The following is a 24568-nucleotide window of genomic DNA, read 5'->3' as shown; positions in this document are numbered from 1 at the left end:
TCAACTTACCCCAGTGTTCCAAGTAACAGAGACCTTTTCCAGTTTACCAAATCAAATTCCAAAATAAGCAACTCCCCATTACTCAAACTTATCATGTTTTGACTGAATTAGCCAATCTAGAAACACCTGAATATTTCCATTTACTTTCTTTTACTAAAATAATATTTAAAATATCAATTGAAAACAAATTAACATGGAATAGGCAATATACAAGCATTCGTTATTTTATTCATGTTGCATGCAGACTAAGAACCAAACAGGCAGTATTATTCTCACCTTTACCTGCTCTATATGTCTTGGCTTGGTTCACTGGCATGGGCGTCATGGGAATAGGATACAAAGGCTGAAACAGAAGGAGGAATTGAAGCTATGATATTTCTTTAAAAAGTGTGCAGGGGGAAGAACTCTATTTTAGTATATTCTAACCTGAGCTTAGAAATAAAATTAAAAAAAAAAAAAGGATAGCCTCTAATAATATGAGACGTGATAATTTCTTCCCGTAACTTTACAGCCATAATTAGATGACAAACATTACAGATATGATAATTAGAGTTCTCTGCTGTGAAACTTTCCATTATGAAATTAATCTCAGTAAGAACTACCACATCCTAGTTTTCAAACTATGCTTGAAAGGTTCAGAGGAAGAAACAGGAAAAAGCTAGCTTGAAGATCACCAGAACTTTTCAGGCAACTCATACAAAGGTAATGCTTTATGCTAAAATTTAACAGTTCAGCTCTTCACCAATGTCATATACGCTATCAGAAAAATTCACCTTTGCTAAACCAAGCCAACAATATTCTGGCATGTCTATTTTAAAATTAGGAAAAAGATATGCAATTACAATTTGAAGATGTTTGCTGACTATTTTAGAGTTTTACTGTAACATTTATTATAACAAGCTTCACACCAGTATCTTGCACACTCCTTCAGTTCTAATAGGAGGAGTTCTTGTACCCTTTTTCAAGCTGAGAACTAAATCACTCAAGAAATCACCCAGTGTGTCCAGGAGGTGTTAATTAACACAGTACAACAGCAAAGTTAGCACAAGTTTTAGGCACAGTGGAGTGTTAGCCACATCTTTTTAATCACCAGCAACAATTTTCTCCAAGACGAGGAAAAATAAACTTCCCATATTTTAAATATGGTTTAGTGACGACTGCCTAACCTATGATACTTTCTTGTATTGTCGTGATTAAGTCTGCATGTGCAAGCAACTAGGACCATATGGTCTGCAACAGCCTTTCTCAAGTAATGACTGGATATGCTACTTCAAGCAATATATCAAGTCAGACAGCTTTATAACGGAGTTAGATTTAAAATCCTAGTAATCCCTACAACAACCAGAAATTAGTAGGACATAGCTGGAAGCTAAGGACAGAAAAACAGTTGCTTAAAACTTTCAGAGTAAGACTATGGTTTGAAGACTGGGGAGGAAGCCTGCACAGATTAACAACAGATGTGAGAAGAGCTGTTAGATTTTACAAGTGTTTAAATTCTTATAACATCTAGGTTGAGGGACCACTGGCAAAAGTTAGCATTTACATAGCTAGAACTTAACAACAATGTAATCATGCCAAACTTTACGACAGAAATATAAACCATACTGGTTCATTGTTTTAACTTGGGTCTCCTAAGTCTCCTTGACTCACTAACAATCATCTGAAAAGTGTAAACAAGTTTATATTACATGCTGCACTTTACCTGCACGCCTGGACTCACTGGAACCGGGTACATCATATTTGGTGCAAAACAAACAGGCTGAGTGTACACTGGAGTTGGCTGCTGATGACCCACCATGGAGGGGCTAGGTTGAGCTTGCGGACGAGGTGAAGTTGGCGTAGTAGAAGGCTTCGGCTACAGACAGAATTCAGCAATGCAAACGCAGGATTAGCTTGATTATACCCCAAATATCTCTGTCCCACCCCTAGCCCTCCCTCCAAAAACATTTGTGTATGCCTAAACTTCGCCAGGGAGCTCAGTGTTCTCTGTAGTTCTGCTGAAGGTACTGCCTTGCCTGATTCCTAAATGTGATTAAAACTAGGCTTTGATGCAAGTACCTTAAGTGTACCACTCATCTACCAGTTGCATTCTCCATGAGGTACGTGGCAAGATGAGAGGCTATCGTGCTGGTGAAACCACGACTTGACAAAGGACCCCCTCCACCAGTTTACTGCTTTAAGACAGTAATTTAAAACTCTAGAGCTCACTAAAGTTAAAGATGTCCTTTCTACCCTACACTGCTTCATAGTGAAGTTAAACTTCACTACCTTGTTCCTTTCATTTGGATTTTAAGACAAAGAATACCTGCATTAGAATTAGTGTTTTCTGACTCCAAGTGAGAAACATTGGCATTATTCAGTATTATGCTCAGCCATGAGAAGGGTTTTAGAAACAGAAGCAAACCGTGCATTTGCAAAATGCATCACAGATGTTTTGTGCCTCCCTTAGGATAACCCAAAGATAATTACAATCAAAAACAAAACAAAAACAAAACAAACCCACACATCCTGAATATTTCCTAAAAGGGTGAGTGGCTATCACTGCAGCTCTGAAAATGTCAGAGTGCCACTCTAGGCAAATTAGAGAAACTACAGCAGATCTGAGTCAAGGTTCACAAAGGCAGAGAGGATTTCCACCAAAACCACTCTTTGCATTTATATTAGGTAGTTGTCTCTCTTACAAGAAAGCATATCAAATCTTTTCAGGATAGATCACCAGATAAACTGCTATGCTTAAGGACCCTAATAACCAGTAAGTTACAACCCTAATAACTGTCAGATCAAAGAGAACCAGTCACAAATCTAACACTGACTAGTGGGATATCTACTCAATATTCCTGTAAGCCTGGATCAGACACCCATAAAGGAAAGCCATCCGTGTAGACCTCTAAAAATAATGTTAAGCAGTATCAAATAAATAACTTACTTGTGCAAAAGATCGAGGGTTGAACTCTTTTGCATTAGGATTAAGTGTTGATTTTCTAACCTGCCTAAACAAAGAACAAAACAAAACAATACTCAGCATTATTCCTTTACAAGCCTATCCGCGGAACTCTTTAACAATTAGAAATTTAGAAAGATGAGGTACCTAAATTCCATCTATGAGTCAGATTTTTTAGAACTCGGATGACACATAGCATACAAAAAGCTACTCTTACTAACAGTACTCTTAGTATACTTTTCCGTAATAAGTTTTCCAGCTGTTGATACTCCAGCTTGCATGAGACAGGGCAACATTTAAATAAGCATTTAGATAAGGATAAGGCATCAAGAGGACCAGAGTTCTATATGCAGCTCTGCTGCTGACTCATTAGATGATGTTTAGCATAGTCAATTCACGTATTGCTCTCACTATATAACTGAGAATATATTGATCATATAAACATTTACGATTTCACACGTTTGCAATACTGTGTTCTACAAATAGCCAAATGCTAATAACAGATTTGCTTATTCTTAAAAGCATGATTACTCACTCAGCAGTATCTTTCTTCTCTTCTTTATCCTCTTTATCTTGTTTACTTCCAGGCCCAGATGTCTGTACACCTTGTGAAGTTACCTCTGGCCCTCGCTTTTGCTCAGAACTATTACTTATTGATGGAGAAATACTTGGACTATTAGGTTTGCTACTGCCACTGTTAGAGTTAGTATTACTGCCAGTTTCTATGACAGAATCTTTAGGGGTTGATTCTGTCTTTTCTTTAACCACTTCTCTTGATTTTTCACCTTCTCGAGTTTTGTTTAGCAGCTGATCCACCGCATCTGAAGAGGAACTCGACTGTAACTGGAAAAAAAAAAACAAACCAACCACCAAGGTCTATTTTCAGTAAATTGCTACACAAAAATCAGAGACACAGTCTAATGCCGTCACATATACAGAGTAAAATACAGTGCCATTGGCCTTAATCATCTAGAAATGACCATTTAAAACACACTTTCATGTTCAGTAATGAAATCTCGGAACACTGACAATCTTTTAAGCCTACACTGTGAAAGCAACCATTCAGAGACTCCATTGATCTACACATTGATTAGAAAGTGACAGGAAAGCTTAAGACAACCCCCTGGACTCACCCCATGTGATTTAACAGTAACACTTGAGAAGTTAACCCAATTTAAAAGACCACCTTAACCAGGAGCTATGTTATGGAACAGCTGATATTCATCTTTAATTTTTCTTCAGCCAAACTCTCTATTCAACTTTGAAACAGCTCTTCCATATGGAGCACAAATGTGACAATCCTTTATACCTAATTATCAAGCAGGTCTCAACTAGTGTTTCAGCGCATGGTATCTAAGTCAATATGCACATTTACAGGTATTAGGCAATTGTACCAGGAAGAATCAGCACTGATTTTATAGTATCTACTATGAATCCTTATGAATATTTTCATAAATTAATCACAAGTTTTAAAGATCTGTTTTCCTGTTAACACATGCAGTGTATTTAATTCATTAAAATAATTTGGATGCACATGAGAACTATGATATCCTTAAGTCAACATACAGAGAAACTTACCCTAAAGTCATTCTTAAATTTCTTTAAATCATCAATCTGTTTTCTATGTTCTGAAACAATTGGAGATACACCTGCCAAACATAAGACCAGCATTGTCCAAGCATTTCTAATACAAGTTACATATACAACCCTATATTTCTAAGCTTATCTAAAAGATAATGCTTGTGTATTTAAAAATGAAATACATATGTATCATTTTATCTGTAATTGGGCACACTTCTACAAACTACACATGTGAGCACACATAAGTACTCTGTGAAACCATGGTATTACAGAAGTATTCAATGCATGTATAGTTCTAACACATCACACCAAGACAGAAGTCCTTAGGTGTACGGACTACATCTCATCTCCTCCGAGCATAAAGAAGCACGCAATAAAAACTTCCAAATATAACTGCTTATGCCAGCGTTTTAAGACGCAGAAATTAAAGTTGAAACACTGATCAAGTTCAACAACATGAGAAGATTTTATTCTGAGAACTGAATAAACAAGCATGGCTGCAGAGAAAGCCAAATTTAAGACATAATAGCAAGGAGCAGCGTTATATAAAAAACTGTGCTGACCACAAAGCTCTGATGTATTATGAGCACAGCTCCTAAAAGGAGACACTCTTTGCCTGGGGGAAGGAATCGCACCATCCACATAAGCATCTCCACGTTTTACAGTGATGAAATGAGCCAAGAACAACACTTAAGGTTGTAAACCTGTCACTTCACAACTGCGTGATCAAATATTCCTTGTAAAATGCCCAAGATGGGTCACCTCCAAGTCGTCTTTAAAATATTAACTTCACTAAATATATCTGGATTAGTGCTTGAATTCAGTAAGTTATTCAAGTATGTATGGAAGCTTTTGATACAAACCTTTGTTTTCAGGTTTAGGAAAACTAGAAGAAGTCTCACTGGGCTTTATATTCTCCTTGTTTCCAGTTGCAGAATTTTGCCTCTGGTCCTGAAGCCTAGTATCTTTAGCTAGAAAAGAAATTCTCAAAGTCATTTTCTTATACCCAACTCAAACTGATCAAAAAGAGACAGCAAGATAGGAATGGAAGAGGAATTTAACCACATTCAACTTACAAAAAAGAAATCATACATACTACATTTTATACTACCTAGTTTGGGCCTGGAGGGGAATCTCACCTTCCCCACCTATGATAATTATATCAAACCAAAAAACCCCAGAACATATTCTTCCCTGCCACACACAGATCCCTAACTAGGCTGAAAAAAATACAAACCAAGAGTGAATTAATTTCACTAGTTCCAGCTCTTCAAATAAAATGCTACAAAGATTTGAAGGTTCTTAGACCTCTATGACGGTACTCTTGAAGGGTTTTCTCCTTTCGTTATGCTCAAAATATTCTTTGAAAGCAGTGGCCTAGATTTCTTCCAATTAGAAAAGAGCTAAAGAATCAGTCTGAAAAAAATCCTTTTCTAACTGAATTAAGTCAAACACCTATAAGCCCATATATCTTAAAGGACAAAAGTAATTAAGCACAGAAGCCTATCGTCATGAGAAAAGGGGACTGACTAGAGTTGCTATGTTGTGTCGGACAAAAGCTTTCCCATCATTTAGGCAGCAGCTTATTCTTCTATGGGCATACTCATTTTCAGTGATTAGAAATATGGACTATTTGCCAGCTAGTGAGGGTGACTTACCTTCACTGGAAGGGGTAACTGCTCTGTTGGATGCAGGGCTGGCAGGTGTGGGAGAGGCAGCTGGAACAGGCATGGCAACAGATTCAGTAGGAATAGTACCAGGTTGAGGAGAAGGCAGAGCTGGTCCCGTGGGAGTGCTGCTCTGCCTTGGAGACCTAGGCCTGTGTGTTTTAGGGGATAATCTTGGAACTAGAAACAAACAGGAAAAAATAGCTATAGGACAAGTTTCCTCATCTACTTAGCAGTTTGCTTATTTTTAAAATGAGGCTAAAAAAACCATGCTTTAAAATATTCAATGCAACATTATATAGTAATTGAAAACCTGTTTACCTTTCAGGTACATCTCCTAGTTCTTTACAATGCAGCATTTCAGATAAGCGGTACGATTTTCCTGCAGATTGTCCCCTAACACATTCACTGCCCTGTAGTCCCACAGTGAAACTGCAGTATGCTCCCTGGCCCCCCATGGTACAACTACAAAAGCTCACATTAACACAATTTCAGGCAGAACAGAAAAAGTGGTCAATCTCAATACAAACAGATGTAAAACGTTTTTAAAGGGACTAAAGAGCACATCCGTTTTACATAGTCCTCTTTTGGAGGGATGCCAACTGGAAAAAAAAAAAAACATATACTATTGAAAGAGCATTATTTGATATATATTTTTGCCCCTGTGTTAAAGCAGCAAGAAAAGTTGCATATTGTTTAAAGAATGAGTTGTACCTCCTGCTTCCTGCTCATCCCACTGTGGCTAGTTAGTTGCTTTACATCATACATAAACTTCAAGTGAGCAAGAAGAAAGAGAGGTAAGTTGTTTAACAGTCCTATTTGCACGTTAGTAATAGGTAAAGTGAGGGTGTGAAGGGAAGATGAATCAGAGCAAATGCTAGAACAGAAGAGTTTAAATCTTTTCCACAAGGCAACAGGTCTAGGGGGACTGTCTATGCATTAGACTGACAATAATTCACACCTTCTTTCTTAAAAATACATTCCCATTAAACACTTTCCTAGAATTCTAGCACTGCTAAATAGTGTCAAACTCCAAACTATAGCTGACTTGCTCTTTGATTCAAGAAAGCACCCAACTCTTGACAACCCACTATAACATAGTCCCAACTACAAAAGCTCAAGACCAGGGCAGATGTCACAAGACTGAGCTTTAAATTTAAAAGGCAAATACTAAAAAGACTATAATTGATTGAAAAATAGAAAAAAAGAGACTGACTACATCTGCTACTACAGCACTTACTCATGACAAAGACAAAACCACCACTTAAAACCTAGATCACTTTTAAAGGAAAAATACATCCAACTTAACTGGAATATCATTTCATCTTTTAACTCCAACATTCCTCCATCCAAACACTTCATTAACTCGTAAATCACATCAACCCAGTTATACAGCCATTATCCAAATTCAGTGAGGTAATGGAACATGTACAAGTTTTCTTGTCTCCTCCAATAACAGTCCTTAAAATTATTTCTTTCAATAACGAACTCCCACTTTTTTCCTTCCTTTCTTTTCACACAGCAAAACTGACTTAAGACAATATTGCACTTCTAAGGACTGACTAGCCAACCATTTTACTAAGCTAGCTGGTAACGCCCTTCTCCCACTTCATCTGAGCAAACTAAGTTAGCAGACCAGTGTTTACTCAGAGCCTGAATTATCTAGAAACGCCATATTCTGCTTAGCATTAACACTCTAAAATACCCCTGGCAAGCCATCTGCAATAAGCCAAGCTTTACCTACCCCCACTGACAACTGATGACCACGTCCCACCTGAAGGGCTGCCTCGTGCCACTGCAGTAGTAGATGCTTCCCCTGGTGCATTATGAGATACAAATTCTAAGCCACTTGAAATTGTACCCCTACCAGTAGAGACTCTGTGACCTCGAGGGTGCCGTTGTGCCTTAGGAGACATCCGTGGAGGCCCTGAGAAAAAGAAGACAACCCCACACAATAAATACTTAACATCCATCACCTAGTGTATCCAAACATACCATCTATTTTTAGAACTGGCTTTAATCTTCAGTTCTAGTAACTCTCAATAATGCAGTAATACAGTCAAGCAAGTTACACTGACATTGACTAGAACCAGGGATCTGCAAGACTAAAAAGGCCAAGCCATTGGTCCAGTCAGACTATCAACATACTCTTCACCTTGCTACAAAAGCTCATATTCACTGATATTTAGACACTGTATCAGAACTGAAACAAGTCCTGGATTTAAAATATTTGAATCCAAGCATTCAATATTGTTTACTGCAAGACAAGCCAAAAAAGTTAGCGGCCTGGCTCCCTCTGGATGAGCACTAGGTCTCTGTTTCAACATAGTTCAAACATCTTCAAGAAAAAAAAAATTGTTTTCCATCACTTTTGTGAGGTGGTCAATGATACTAAGCATTTATTCACAGAGTAGTCACCACTGGCTGACCAATGCTCTTGGGAAATTTCAGCAGAGCATTCTGCACTTGGGCTAAATTGGTCTGCAGCAGGTCATAATTCATTTACAAGTCAACAAAATTGCAACTTAACAAGTTATTGCTATCCCAAGGTTCAAGTCATGCATGTTTAACTGCAGGAGCTAAAGCCATACAGTGAATACAGTAACTCTGAACAGTTTATACAGCTACCACAGAAGAGTTATGTTCAAATCTGAGCAGCAATACAGTTACTACACCCTAATAAACATTTTCTTTAATGCAAGTTCACACTAAAGCATTGATGCTTCAAACAAAAACTGTGCATGACAATGGACAACCTGGCTGATTACAGTTCTCATTTTTAAAGTAGCTCAATAATAGAGAAAAACGCAGGTAGTGGCTTTCTAGTTTCAGATAAGAAATATCAAGTACCTCTTCTAGTTGTATAAATCTTTAAGTGTCAGCCTCTATTTTAACCCTGAATCTAAAGTACGCTTCAACCCAAGTTATATATAGGCAAGCGTTGTAAAGACTACATGCTTTCCAGCAATCCTATTCTTGCAATAGAAGCTACACACTGCAGTAAGCAACAGTTCACTGTATGCCTGACAAATGACAGCCACAACTGCTAAAAAATAACTATATTTGCATGTGGATTCTCAGTATCTTACTTTAAAAAAAAAAACCTCATACTCATAATGGACAATATTGCATCATACAGACATGCCCACTGCTGCCCACTTTCTGGTTGCAGAGCATCAGGTAAAGGCTGATAGAGCATTTATCAGGCAAGCTGCAGAATAGTGCCACTTCTTCAATTAGCAGGATGACTTATCACTTCTGTTGCTCCAGTGGAGCCAGCTACAGCAAACAGACTGCAAGTTTCCAGTTAGCTTAGGACAGCCAGTTTGCATTTCTCCAGGCTTGCTGTGCAGGCTAGTTTTTGAATGGAGGGAAGGAGGGGGGGAAAAGAAAAAAGAAAAAAAAAAAGCCTTCCTCATTGTTCTCAGAGTACAGATAAACTTAGTCCAGATACTTCTGTTATCAAAGACTCCCAGGTTAACTTTCCTCTGCAAATAACTGACTACTAGGAAGCTGAGCAAACTTAGATCTAAAGTCTTCTACAGGTTCACCTTGGAAGCAACTTACCCTATCCTATTCCACAGAGCACTTCTCTGAATATAGTATTTTTACAAAAGGCAATTAAATGATTTCATTAAATTTGAAACTGCTTTGTGTTGAACTGTATCAAAATGAGACTTTATATGAAATAATATTCCTAAAAATGCCCTCTATAATTATCAGGTTGTGCATGTTGTTTGTTAAGACACTGAGCAGCGTTTACAAAGCTGAGTTTATTTCATACCAACTTGGGAAATTTCACAGCTTTATTTTGTTTTTGTAAAGTTCTTCAAATAAAAAGGTTAATAGAAATAGTCTGATAAACTAAAGTTAAACACAAATTATAGGTTAAGTAATGAAGAGGAAAAACAATTTTGTAATTAAACTCACAAAGGAGTTAAACAAAGACAAACAAAAACATGAACAAATTGTGGTATTGTACCTTCTGAAGACATGCGTTTAGGCATAGTAGAGACAGGAGCTGGAGAACCATGAGCAGAGGGGTGAGACGGGGGCCTGGAGGGCCGCGAGGGGGGCCTGGAGGGCGGCCGTGTAGGGGTGGCTGCCCGAGGTGGAAGAGAGTTGGGACCTGACTGGTAGCGAGAAGGTGGGCGAGAGGAAGGAGATGGGCAAGGCGATGGCCAGGGAACACCTGACAGAACAAATGATATGAAGGAAAGTATAAAAACTAAAGAAAAATTATGGGGAAAAAGGTCAACAGAAAAAAAAAAGTAAAATATGACAAAATGATTTTTCATGTTTAACCCTTTGGGGACAGATTAGTTTATTTCTGCAACCAACAAAATAGGCTCTGCAAGGTTATTTCCTCCACTTCAGGACTGTTCAAATTTAACATCTGAATGTCATATAAACTCCCCAAAGGGTTAACTAGGATCTACAAATACTACTAAGGAATAGACAGTAAAGTTTGATCTGTTAGCCTATCATATATGTTCTACAGTACACATCACTCTTGACAAGGTCCATCAATAACTACCAAAGGATCTCATACAGTGGTTCGCACAGAGTATTGACTATACAAGCTACTACTTTCAAACCAAATGATGAGCAATATAAATTCTAGGAACTGCATCTTTACAAAAAACAGCGGTGTTCAGTGTCTGAAGCCTGACATTTATGCCTTTATCAGTTATCTGAAGTATTAATGGAGTATTTTAATATAGCAGATATGGGGTTGTTTCTGAAACAAAAAATTTAAAATATTCAAAATGGCTTGTGAATTCTAGTACAGGATGTTCATTCAGCGAAGTAATAAGATGACAGAAACCACAAACACTACAAACAGATTTCAAAGTCAGCACTGTTTGGGCAAGACTCAGTTGTATCTCTTTTATGCAGCTGACACTGTATTTAAAACGAAAACATCACTTACCTTCAGAGGTTCCTCAGACTTCCTCTCCAGACAGGGGCACTTGAGTATTATGCATTTTTATTTATACAAAACATTCTCAATAATAGCACTTTCAACTTATAAAAATAATGCCTCAAGTGTGGACTGCTGCCGAAATCTATCTCAAGAAACAGCATTCAGTTTATGAATCGCTGATGCCCACTATACAGTGCCTACAGTGCCTGTTTATAAACATTACCCATGTGTACAGCAGAAAATCCTCAAACAGCTATTTGGACAGAAGGCCTTTGATTCCTTTTCCGCATAACATTTCCCTTACTTTCCCAACAATGACCTTCCCCTCACGTCACAGTAATCTGCCTTATTCCTTTTAATGGGAAACAGAATTGATACACGCACCAAGGAGGAAGAACGACATTTCCTCCAACACAGCTACCACGTCCCCTTCACTAGATGTCAGTATTGCTACTACTCAACACAAAGCTTAGTAGTAATAATACGTAAAACAAATTTTTAATCTTTAAAACTGTATACCACACCATCACCTAAGGAATATGGTTTTTCTTTTTTAGAAGGAAAAGAAGTGACATCTCTGGATATGAAGCTACACACAATGCAGGCAAATGATTTTTTCATTACCAATAACTTCAACCCAAATGAAAACCACTTCTGTGTTAAATGATGAATGCTAATCTAGCTTATGAAATACACATCATAAAACCATTTCATAGGCAGTTTCAACAATTAGATAAATGACTGCACTTGTATAAGGCACATTATTTTAGACTTAAGATACTTGCCTCCGTTAACTACTCTTTGATCTGCTCCAGAGTTAGAACTGAAATCTGAAGTATGGGATCCAGATCTTGAAATCGGTGGGCCCGATCCAGACTGGCCCATCCTTGGTGAGTTTTGTCGTCCACTTCCCCAGGACAGGACATCTCTATTTCTCTGTCCAGGTGGAATGTATTTATTTTCCCTGAAATACAGCAAGTTTCTATCAGTTATAAGGCAGAACTGGGAGATAATAAGCAGCACCTGTTCAAGTGCTCTGATGATACTTATCTTTCCCAAATCAAGTTAAAGGAAAATTCAAAATACAATCAAATGTTGACCTCATTTAATAAATTGCTTTTTGATACTGAACTCACACTGTGCCTTCTTTGAGCCCGCAGACACCGAATGATTTAGTACTAATGCCTGAAATTCACTGCCCTTTCCCGTAATTCTGCATGAATTTACCACAATGAAACTTCAGAATGGAGAAGTTGGTATCACTCACTACACAGATAACACAGGGCCAAACAGACGTGCACGACTTAGCGTGAGTGCCAGAAACAGTACATGATTGTTAGCCCGGGGCTCCGAACCAAATCAGCCGTGCTGAAAAAGCAGTTTCAATGAGTAAATCACTACTGTACCAAAATAGGTACAGCACTTAAATAAAAATGCTACTCATAGTGTATGTAAGTACCTAGTGTTCACACCATGTCCTTCTCGTTCACTAGCATTTCTCTGAACAGCAGTATATTTTTCTTCTTCTGTCCTTTCATCATTTTCCAAGGCAACTCGAGCTTTGTATTGGGCACTTGATTCAATTTCCTCTGCTAATTGAGTTGCTCTGGCTTCCCGTTTTAAAAACTCTTCTGAATTATCTCTTTCTAATGGCACCCTAAAAGACAAGGGAGAGGAAAAAAAGAATTTCTCTGAATGCATTCAAAGTACAGAGGATCTATAAAAATTATATAGTGCAAGTAGGTAAGAGTAAAAAAACCTGCTTATAAGCCAGAAGACTGGCTATGCTTTTTAGTGTAAGTCACACCACTCCATAAACACTGATATCAAAGACATTATATGCAAATTGAGTGCCATTTAGCTGCCTAAAAGAGCTGAGGTCAGGGTGCAGTTTTTCCATATGTCTAGCAAAATCCCTAGGCCTTAAAGCTGTGCAAAGGCTCCAACTTTCAACATCACTGAGTACATTAATAATAAAAAAACCCTTAGTCTATTATTTAGATAGGAAGCTAACATTAAAGATCAAATTTGAAGTTCTTTAGCTATTTAGACTTTCCCAATAGACACAAGTATCATCACTCCTACTGAAATTAGAGTGTTACACACTTAATCCTTTGATAATTCCAGCCATAGAATTTCAGCTCTTCCTGTTATGAGTGACTGCAGAAGAGATGAATGCAATGCAGTAAAGCATTGGACCAGAAGTCAGAAAATAATTTAAAAGACACACAAACAGAACAATAAAAAAACCTATCCCTTGTTTGCCATATTATAGGACCTCAAAACCATCTATCCAGTGTACCTATGACATTAGATAATACTACATTGTGAAAAGGACACATAGCTCCCTTAAGAAAGCCACCAAGTAAGAATTCAATACACGTAGCGATGAAATACTCAGAGCTAACCGGTACTTCCTTCTGTCCATTCACTGTTTTTGCACCTGTTCTACTTTTTGTGGAAGTGTCAGGTTTTATAAGAGAACTTTGTGCTTTGTCTTTGATGCAAATTCTGAGTTCTAAAAGTTATTTCATCCAATCTTACTTTAGCATAAACTACATAAAAATACAAAACGAGGCAGAAGCTTGGGCCATGCTATGCTGGGCATTATATAATCCCTGTTGCACGTATTTTGGATAATACAAAAAAGAACAAAGAAAGTGGGTGGAAATACAGGCCAAATTTGAAATAATATATGCACGCTTACTCAAGCGTTGGAGGCAGAACCAGGAAAACAAGTGAGTTTGCCAAATTCCAAACCATTGCTCTTAGCTAGACCACAAGTTTTTCCCCACACACACACATACACTTTGCCCAGCCCATAAATCTACTGCCCTTATCAGTGGTAACAGTTAAAAATCTTAAGTAAAAACCTTGACCTTCAGGATGAAACTCTGGGCTATGAGTAAGATATGCATGGACACCATGCATACAAACCTGTAGTCATGGGCCTCACTTTAGCTACATGAGGTATGCACACAGCAACGCAAAACACCCAATACTTCCTCATTTATTTAATGACTGAAAAAAAAAAACAAAACAAACAAAAAAACAGAAAGTGATGTCTGCAGCAGCACTGACGGCAACTTAAACAGGCAAAAGAATGTTTTTACTTCTCCTAACAGAGAAATCACCATTAAAGATGAAACAAAGGCAACGGGCAAGATGACATTGTTTTAACCCCGGCAATGCTAGAAGCATGTGTAATAGCTCATCAGCACACTACTGCAGTACACTTGCTAGAATACAAACTTCTACCTTTATGTAGTTTTACAACCTATATCTGCTCACAGATAACTCCAGAAAGGGAAAACAATCAAGCAAATCCTCTACCATCCTTCAGTTACATGGGTAAGCCTTTAGCTAACCCGCTGCTTATCATGTACTTGGAGGATCAGGTAGAGAGTGGAGTTTCCCAGTTTAGCAGACAACAGTGTAAAGCAAGTTGTTTGACTGGGAAACAGTGGAATTTGTCTCTAAAGATTTAAAGCCACCTTCATGTTTTAATGTTTCCATTAACATCCATAAAGCAGAAAGATGGGAGATTAAAGCTCAAAAGTACAGAGACTTAGATCAGCAAAGTATTCTAAAGAAGAGCTTCCACAGGATTCAGTTATAAGCTGATTAAGAAACTTTGATTATCACCATGTTATAGATCTATTTTAACAAAAAGTAAAAATAAAATTATTGAACCAGAGAGCTGCAGACAAATGCTCCAATTCTACATAAACATCAGCATGTTTGCTGCAGTTCCTGGACATCCAAAAATAGGTTTATGCCTTGGAGGTGAAAAGAGTGGGAAAAGATAAAAGACACTTCACCATGGCTGTGCAACATCTGCAATTGATTTGTTTATGCAGTTGCAGTTAACATTATAGCTGGAGACTACTGGGAACGGGTCCACGCTGCCAAAGTAGCCAGCGGAAGCTTTATACTTCTATTTTCAAAGTATTAGTGTATTGTAGCTAAAACTTTACATTTGGACAAGTCTGCTAAACCAGTTATCCACAGCACACAAGACCCCTTAAAATATCAACAGCACTTCAAGTTTCTGATATAGAGAAAATCAATTATCTCAATAAAATTAAACTGTTCTGACAGGTTAAACACAAACTATGGGTACAGTAGCTACCTAAAATAGATTACACTTAAAATTTGTTATTTTCCACCTCATTCATAAAAGTTTCTGTAAGAAACAGGCATTGCTGAATGCCTGCTGCAATGGGAATGAATTGTGCCCATTTAAGGGAATATACAGCAATATACCACATCTAACTATTAACAGAAAGCTGGCAAGGTTTCTGGCAAGGTTTCTTCAGCACTACTTCATCCATTGTTTTTTCAGCCATTTGATTCCACAACCTTAGAAAGTATATAAGGCTATCTTCAGAATACAAAATTTAATCAAACCAAGGAGAACATTAAACACAAGTCTAATAACAAAATATTTTGGAACTTACGTATAAGAAGATAAACTGCTGTCATAAGTTGATACTACACCATAATTTTCTTCATTGTAACGAAACATGTCATTGGGATCCCATCCATTAGACTAGAAGAAAACGATGCTTGTTTTTCAAAATGACACTGGAAACACATTCCCTTAAAAATTAAGGGCTGATGGCAGAAGTTAAACCTTTTGCCATTTCTCCTGGGCCTACAAACTCACTGTCAATATAACAAAGTTATTAAAGCCACAGTTTTATTTCAGGGCTCTTCATCTATGAGATGCACTAATTTTGCTCTCAAAAGCCAGTGGTTTGAGTTTTGTTTGTTTTTTGAACAAGTACCATGCCCGCTCTATACTAGATCACTGGCTAACAAGAAACATATACATGAATGCCTTTTCAAAAAGTGAAAATTGACACTTCTGAACATTAGAAGCTGCCTCACTGTGGCAAGTGCTCTATCTTTTCAAATGCACTACTAATGCAATTACCTAGGAGATGCACACCACAGGCAGAAGACTCCTGTTGATCTGCACAACTTCCCCACTTTAATAAAATTGCTGTTACAGCACTGAAGCATTTAACCTTCACAAACGATAAATGTTTTGAATGTTTTATAAAAGCACTGATGGTATTAAGCATTCTAATAAACCTGAGCTGTATTATACGTACACTAAAATTGACAGGATAACTCTTCTATCCAAAGTTAATATTATCTACAGTAACATTACTAGATTCTCCTCTAATCAGTAACATTATCTTCTTTCCTTTACATACTGCAGTCTGAATGCCTTACTAAAAAGAATGCATGATTGAGTAAAAGCTGATTCCTGTGATATACAAAGAAACTTCATTTGAGAATATACTCTCCATCAAACAATTCAGAATCTACTGAGACTGTGTCCGTGCTTATTAAGTCATGGGTCAGACTTCCATCAGTTTCCTTCAGCTTAGCTCAGAGACAGTTAGCTAAGCACAATTTCACCATAATTTCTGAAGCAACAGTAGTCAGACAGGGATGCTCCAATTAAACATAAATCACTTCAGTGCATTTTGGAATTTGGAGTCCTTAATAAAAGTTCCTCTTTCAGTCAGTCCTTGAGTCAGACATGTCCCTTACTGCAGCAGCTGCCATCTGTCAATATTTGCCAAAAAGTGGCATTTGAAATCCAGCTATTCTTATTCAAATTGTAAAAAAGTACTGAGGCAGCTGCTAGCAAAGTTTGAACATACACCCATACAATGTAGGCCAGCAATTTTGGTCATTACTAGATTAAAATCAATGAATATTGCAAGGCATGTCCAGATAAACAGCTTGTTTTCTAGAGACTGGCTTAGACGATTAAAAAAAAAAAAAAAAAAAAAAAAGCTTTACTTACAACATCTGTCTCTAATGCCTCAAGCTCCTCAGTAGCAGTGGTCTCTCCTCCATCCCATGGTTCAAGATCCTTTTCTTTGTGTTCACCATTTACTTTAGCACTGATGGCTGAATCAGTAAAAGCATCTACAATGGAGCAGGGAGGGATGGGGGTGAAATCAAATTTGGTTAAGTACAGGAAGACATTGTACACACTAGTGTATTTGAGGAATAACCAAATACAACTGAATTACAGGTATATGAACATCATTCACTTCCTCTTGTGGTTGCTACATTCAATGAGATTACATTAAGAACAGCCTACTGCACGCTTTGGAAAAACTATGGAAGGACAGACTAACTTCTAACATACCTGCTTACAGGTCTCTTTGCAACTTTTAGTATGAGGCACAAGGCAGAGAATAATAGTTATTGATTTCAGACTATTTTACACAAACTACATGCATGTTTTTTCACTAAAGAACAGGGCTGAGTATCCTTATTCCTCTATATAATCCAACACTTGAATAACATGCTTTTCCAAACAGCCTACATAACTGTACACTAACATATTATGCAAATATCAAAAAAGCATCAATGCAAACTGATCGCATTCTCCAAATGCGCGGAATACAAGCTTCCGTTCAGATACCTATGTTTCTTCTGTTTCCATAACTCCTCAAGATACCAGATGCACACCCAAACACTTTTACTCCCTTCGTAATGTAACCCTGAATCATCTAGTAGCTTGGTGTACCCATTCATTGTAACATGAACAGAGGAGACCTTTTCTCCTGCAAGAGCTTTTTCAAGTAGCAGCTTACCCAGATCACACAGCAAGATTCAGAAACCCTCTATCTCTTGTTCTCAACAACATATCAAAATAAATACACCATTAGTCAGGTGCACTAAGCAACAGGGATCTGCTACTATTTATATAAATTATGCAATTTTAAATAAAAGATAAAGAAAAAAGATCATGAACTTTTATTTTCATACTTGTTCATGTTTCATCCAAACCAGGCTTTAAGAAAATAACTGAAAGATTAATACTAGGATATGAAAGTACTTTTAAAAAATGTACAAAGCCATTCATCAAGGAAGACAAGCTTGTACATTTGTAAGCAACCAAATCTTATAGCTGCCTGCAAATTCTTAAATAAGTGAAACATGGGGAACTTTACCAAAAAATAAAATTAAAAAAAGCTTCTTAGATTGCTTTCAGTCTAGAACTTCTCATTGTCATTCTACAGACAAAATAAGAAACAAGCATTTCAGATCTTTAGAAAAGATGATATTAAAGCACCAGGCAGTGCCAGATATGGAAGAACGTGGTTTAAATCAAATTTTGGCAAGATCTGAAGTCTTACTGAAGAGAAATGAACTTTGAAGCCATCATGAAAAGAATTCACAACATGAAGTGGCCACTACTGTTAAATTTTAAACAATCACTGAAGATTTTTTTTTTTAAATAGGGACTGTCAACATAACCTATTATTCCTGCTCTACCCAATTTCACAGTCAAGTTCTGCACATATATTGGTATGACCTGTCATAACAGTTAACTCTGTTTAGTCTGTCAAATAACATTCAGCACTATCTCATGAAATGCTCACTCAACTCATACACAAAGAGTATGAGACTGTGAGACTAAAGCGACTATGGGTAAGCAGGTAAGCATTTAAGCATTGTTAATTAGCACATATGAAACAAAACATTATAGAAGATGTATGAGAAGTAAGAGAAGTTTATTAGCTAAACATTCATTTCAAATACAAAAGAATCAGTAAAATAAGAAAAGAAAGGCAAATGAAAGAAAGACACCTGATGAGGCACATCACTGTTAAGGCTCATGTGAAATTGCAAAAACCTGCATCAATCACCTTGAGAGATGTCATTGCATAGTCTGCCAATGAAAGCTGTGATAGTACCTACTCAGTTGAAGGTTAACACTTTCAAATGAGATATTTTAGCTTGTCACTAAATCTGTTGCCTTTACCAGGCATGTTCTAGGATTATTTGTGAACTGTTCTGAAACAGAGTCTTTATAGCATTGTACTACCTATTAGTGCTGATGCAATATTTCAATTGTTGCATTTTCAACTGTTCAGAATAGGTAAAAATCAAGGGTGAGAACAGAAGTCATCAACTAACTGCAAGATATTCTAAATGATTCGGTGAAGTTACGCATGCAAGTTTTATAGTGCCATAAATGTGCGAGCAAAGATATTAAGTTTCCATTATATATTATGGTAACAAAAGCATTATGAAAGGCAAGATGCAGAGACAGAGTGACTGCCAAAAAAGTTACCTGTTTCTGAAGGAACTACAACAGATATGGAAAGAGAAAAAATTGGAAGACATCAGATATAAATACAGGTGGATATTTCACATTATATGGCTGAATTCAGACAAAGCTAAAATGTTTCTGTGACACTAACAGTCATATTCAAACTGATTATACATCTCCCACCTTAAAGAGATCATTTCTGTAGGAAAACTTCAGAGATATTCCCACCTGTTCACAGACCCATGAATTTCCCCAGTTCTGCTTCACAAAAATCCTCCAACTAGCCTACAGATTTCTAAGGTACACCAGTATGACAGAAAACATCTCTCAATTTTCTCTTCACGCAAACAGCTTTTTAATTAAATTCACTTTAGAAACAGAAAATATTTTTAAATATAACGTGAAACTACATAGCAACAAAGTGCTACCTCAATCCACAGATAAATAGCAACAAGAGAACACATTCGACAGGAAGGCAAAAGAAAGACACTTGTATTTGGAAACTCTACGTTTACCTCATCAACACTCAGAAGCGAACCCAGCCTTAACCTGGATAGGCTAGACAGGCTGGTGCTTTGTTTCTGTACCTAACATCATTAATTTGGTATTTCATGTTTGATCCTCTCCGATCAGTCATTTTATTACAAATACAAGTTGGAGACTGCTTATGTCATTTAGCAAACAAAAATTTGCATCTAAGCTGCTTCACTGGTGGGAGGGGGAAATCTTCCCCAATGGGATTAGATAAATCAGAAGTAAGAAGAATGATGACAGTAGCTGACAGTGGTAATTTTCTGTAAGTAACAGGGGTGCTTCCTTAATTTCTATGAAATGACTTCAGTACAAAAACTCCACAGCAAATGGTGCCATTTCGGATACTGTGAACAAAATACTATCTTGATAGACACATATACTCGACCCACAAATTTCCCTATTTAAAAAGCCACATAAAAAGCATTCAGCAGAGCACTGTTAAAAAGTGCGATGATACAGAGGGACTTGGACAAAAAAAAAACCCGAGTCAGAGTAAGAACCCCACCATCTAGAGAATGCTGCAGACCTGGGGAAGATTTGTACAGTCAGTCAATCTTAAGTTTCCCAGCAGAATCCAGTTTACCACAGGACACAGGAAGCCTCACTACTCTTCATTTGTCTCGCACTTTAGGACACAAGTTACAAGTGAGACTGTGACCTTTACAACTCAAAAAAATCCCATAGTTAGGAAAAATTCATGCTACAAACACAGACTTCTAGTCATATAATACAGTCTTATGAGTATCCAGGCAAAGTTCAAATGTAGCAGAAAGATACCTGAAGTCACAGATCACTATTTTCCTGGAAAAAACAGCCAGACAGGCACATGGGACACCAAGATTAAAAACGTAGCAAGTCAAACAAGACATTACCAAAATTAATGAGCAACTAAACTAAGAACACACACAAATAACAAACTCTACAAATAACTGTTTCCAAAACAAGAATATTGCTCTTAAGATTATTAGTAAAATAGAAGCTAGAACAAAAATTGCTGCTACAAAATGCCAACTGTCAGACTAGTAACAGACAAGATATTGACTGGACAGACTCAGCCTCCACCTTATCTGATGTCTCATATCTCTAAACTTTTGAATGAACAATTCATATGGCACCCTGACATGGGCATATTTTTATAGTCAACTCCTTTTATACATGGTAAAAAACAAGTCAAAGATCAAAAAAAATTGGTCATACAAACAAAGCGCTCAAGTTGTAACACCCAGCTAGCTCCCACTGCCTTGTATCTGCTTAACGTGAAATCTCCTTAGCAAAGAACTTTGATACATAAAACCTCATTTCTTGTCTCAAAGCCAGCTAACAGGAGAAAAAAAAAATTCCCAATGACACTTCTTTTTATGCAGCCAAAATTCACATTATGTAAAGGCAAATTAAATATACATGTTCTGAGAAAAACTCAGCTTGGGCAAATTCTTCAAGTATGTGCTATTAAACTAGTCTAAAAAAAAAAAAGAAAGAAAGAAAGAAAGAAAGAAAGGATTACCAGACTGGAGCAATTAAGAGCCCATGTTTGATTAACTTCAGTGTTTAACATGCTCATTTTCTCAAACATGTTTTAGGCTAGTAATGGTCAATAGAAGAAATAGGCATTTAAGTGCAACTCTGAGGTTCGAATTCTATTAAACCAATCTGCTTTATGTTCCAAAGACATCCAAACACCACACTGCAAACAGCAAATTAAGTTTAGCATGGCTTGAAGTAAACTGAGGTTTCAGCTTAAATGTTTCAACACTAAACTCTTATTTGTTTTGTATCTACTTACTACTGCCTCGAAACATTAAAATCATTTACCACCAGCTTTGCAGAGCTACATTTCCTTCCTTTGTTCATAATATGCCTACTGCTATTCCCCTTGCAACAGTTTCTCTAGAAGGATGCCACTTTCACTGCTAACTCAAAAAAAACCCCTTCAATAGCCAATTTTCTTTTGCCTTTTTTTCACTGGATTTGTAGTATTTTTCTCAGAGTGTAGTAACTGTGCCAAAAAAACAATAAAAACATTGTAGAAGCCTTTTACTTTAACAGTAATGATCTTGAATTTTCTCATCTTTAGAGAGAAGCCAAGGAGATATTTCTGAAGCCTCAGCCAAATTTGAATCACATGCAAACTAGCATTGTTGACTGATTCAAAAATCAGTGTTTAGGGCTATAAGAAACACTGCTAACAGGTTTTTTTTTGAGAAACATAGCCTCCTGTTTCAATCATACAACCCAAGCACTCTAGCAACTACCAGATTTAAGCACTGCACCTTTGTCTCAGAAGGTGAAGCAGAAAGACAGTAACTTACTGCCAAGGATTTGAACTTGCACATTAGAATGGATTTTTAGCTCCCGATTTCCACTGACACAGGCAGAAGACAGTGCCCATCCCTCATTAAATGCAGACAGAATATCCTTGCAGGGAAGATGGATATTATGCAATTTCACCTGAGTTTTGCAATGCATATTTCATTCATCAGGTTGCCAGTACTGCAGAAAGCCCTAATTCCACAATGGGAGATACTTAATTCCTTTTGAAGCCTAACAAAAATCTACAAGAGCATGAAGGTCTATGCAAACTGACAGAATTGGAAATGAGGGCCCCGGAAGTAGGGACAGATCTATTTTTAGAAAATAAATGTTTAACAAGTCCCTGTCTGCACAGATCTATTATTTTTTTCCCATCCCTTCAAATTTCTGCAATCTGTGTAAGCACCACACACTCTCCACTGATGCATCTAAGAGCATGATGTTACATTCGGCATAAGCAAATCTAAGCCTGATGCTTCCAAACAAGGTGGCTTCACCCACCCTGAGCTTTTGCTGCCATCACCTTCCCTGCATCAGCACTATCGATGTAGCTGCAGGATGAATTACCTGCTCACTGCTCCAAAGCTGTGCAAGTACTATAGTAATGAAAGGTGCTTAGCAGCTTATTTAAGATATTTCTTTCAGAGACAACTCCACTTTCTACTCCTGACAAAAGGAGAATCCACCCCATTCCCTTACTACCCTCTCTCCCCACCTACTATTCTTTTCTAGTCCTCTTTCAGTCAGCTTTTCTATTTCTGTCTTTGACAGAAAGGCAGAGTGAGAAAGAGCAACAGCTAACATTTCTGCTATTCAAGTCTGAGGATAACTCAGAAGATCAAAATCCAATGAGTCAGGAGCACCTTTGTCCACACTCTGGTTCAGCAGAGCGGCAAGTGCCAAAACAAAAATCCACAGGACCTGAGAAGATACTTTTACTGAACCAGGATACAAACATTTCTGAAGCAGTATCTCTTGCAGAAAGTAAGTTTACTTCAAGGCCTCCTCAGAAGTCCAGTAGTCCTCTAAGGAGGGGGGGGGAAAGAAAAACAACCCCACCAACACACCCTGATCTAGTACGCCTCTCCTTTGGCAAAAGTGCCTGGGGAGTGCCTTTTGTTTGACTTCATTTTTAGAGAAGTGAGAGCAAGCTGCCTTTCTTCCAAAGCACGGCCAAACTATCTACTAACTCGTCTGTGAACAGCCAAAAGATATTGAGGGCTAGGCAATTTTAAAACATTTGTTTCTGGACATGCTTTTTGGAAGTCTATGGAACCTAACAGTCCTCACCTGGAAGTTCAGACTCAGTTTCAGCTTTCACTATGAAAAGCTTTACTTTTTTAGCTTTTTACACAGGCTTATCTGACTACATACCATGAAGCTTTGGGTCTTTACACGAAAAAAAGGCCCACAGTTCCTACATGTGTGCTTCTACACTTCCATTCTTCTGAATCCTTAGTTTACTCAATATGAATTACCAAGTTTTGCATCCTTCCAGTTAATCTTGCTCCAAGTCCCTAGAGCTTTATTTCAGCTCTCCTCTCCAGCTATGTGGAGATTTAGATTCAAAGAAATTCCACCTAATAAAGCAAAGTGAGTGACTGTTCAACCTGAAGCAGTCATTTTCTTCTAGAAAAGTTTCATTGGGTATTATTCCTAGAAGTAGCAGTATGTTCCCCATTCCCTCTGTTTACTAAAACTCTATAAAACCCTAAAACTCTATGAAGACTGGGTAATGGACAGCCCAGTCTGCATTTACATTAAGGTGATACTTGTAGCACATCCATTATAAAACAGCCTTAGAGTGACTTAAACTGAAAGTACAGTTCAGAACCTGGAACTGGCACTTATCTGTATTGCAATGCTACTCTTGCTTTGACATTTATGCATCATCTTCTGGGAAAAGCAAATTCCTTGAAACAACAAGCCTCTCATTCTTCAGTTTTAAATCAGACAAAAATGTATGCATGCATGAGCAAAAGGTGAAAACAGCAAGATCTCATTAAATGTCCACCAGTCCCTATACATCTCCTCTAAATCACTGATACATGGGAAAAAAGCATGTGTTTTACAGTAAGTCTTTAGCTCTCAGTGACACTTGTTGAGCCTTGCAGTGTGCAGCCTGAAGATATACATAAATGCCCAGCAAATCAGGAACATAAGCAAATAAACCTTTAAGATTTCCCACAAAAAAAAAAAAAAAAAAAACTGCAGAGGAACTGGAGCTGTCTGATTATAAGCCTCAGGCTCCAGAAAAATTACCAGGGCCTTAGAGGTCAGACATTAAAAGTACAAAGACTGTCCGATTGCTTGTAAATCATTTAATTCTGACAGCTTCAGATCAAGCCATGTCTTGAGATTTTAAGACTATTTGCCTGACAATTCACTAGATTCTTACGTATTCTCCAAATACATAAGTGGTTCTCCAAATACGTGGTTCTCCAGAATACATATCTATAAGGAGGAGACCAGAAATAAAAAATGAAAATAATAATAAAAAATGAATACTGGAT

General features: G+C 37.4%; 1 protein-coding gene across 18 annotated transcripts in view; it reads right to left on the bottom strand.

Moving 5' to 3' along the window:
- ATXN2 (ataxin 2) overlaps window positions 1–24568 on the bottom strand; it is a 54947-nt gene that overhangs the window by 18985 nt on the left and 11394 nt on the right. For 3 of the 18 annotated variants that reach the window (XM_064521920.1, XM_064521921.1, XM_064521928.1), the window contains exons 6-19: window positions 19233–19247; window positions 16944–17068; window positions 15577–15668; window positions 12576–12773; window positions 11902–12080; window positions 10172–10381; window positions 7934–8116; window positions 6181–6369; window positions 5386–5493; window positions 4520–4590; window positions 3477–3784; window positions 2927–2990; window positions 1703–1855; window positions 277–343 (exon numbers count right to left, since the gene is read on the bottom strand). In XM_064521920.1, the coding sequence (XP_064377990.1) occupies window positions 277–343; window positions 1703–1855; window positions 2927–2990; window positions 3477–3784; window positions 4520–4590; window positions 5386–5493; window positions 6181–6369; window positions 7934–8116; window positions 10172–10381; window positions 11902–12080; window positions 12576–12773; window positions 15577–15668; window positions 16944–17068; window positions 19233–19247 (1962 nt within the window). The remainder of the gene's footprint in view (window positions 1–276; window positions 344–1702; window positions 1856–2926; window positions 2991–3476; window positions 3785–4519; window positions 4591–5385; window positions 5494–6180; window positions 6370–7933; window positions 8117–10171; window positions 10382–11901; window positions 12081–12575; window positions 12774–15576; window positions 15669–16943; window positions 17069–19232; window positions 19248–24568) is intronic. The other 15 variants (XM_064521925.1, XM_064521926.1, XM_064521929.1 and 12 more) reach the window with 12 other exon arrangements.

This window comes from Dromaius novaehollandiae, chromosome 17 (assembly GCF_036370855.1).
Source record: "Dromaius novaehollandiae isolate bDroNov1 chromosome 17, bDroNov1.hap1, whole genome shotgun sequence".
NCBI lineage: Eukaryota > Metazoa > Chordata > Aves > Casuariiformes > Dromaiidae > Dromaius > Dromaius novaehollandiae.
This window is presented reverse-complemented; position numbering and strand designations above follow the sequence as displayed.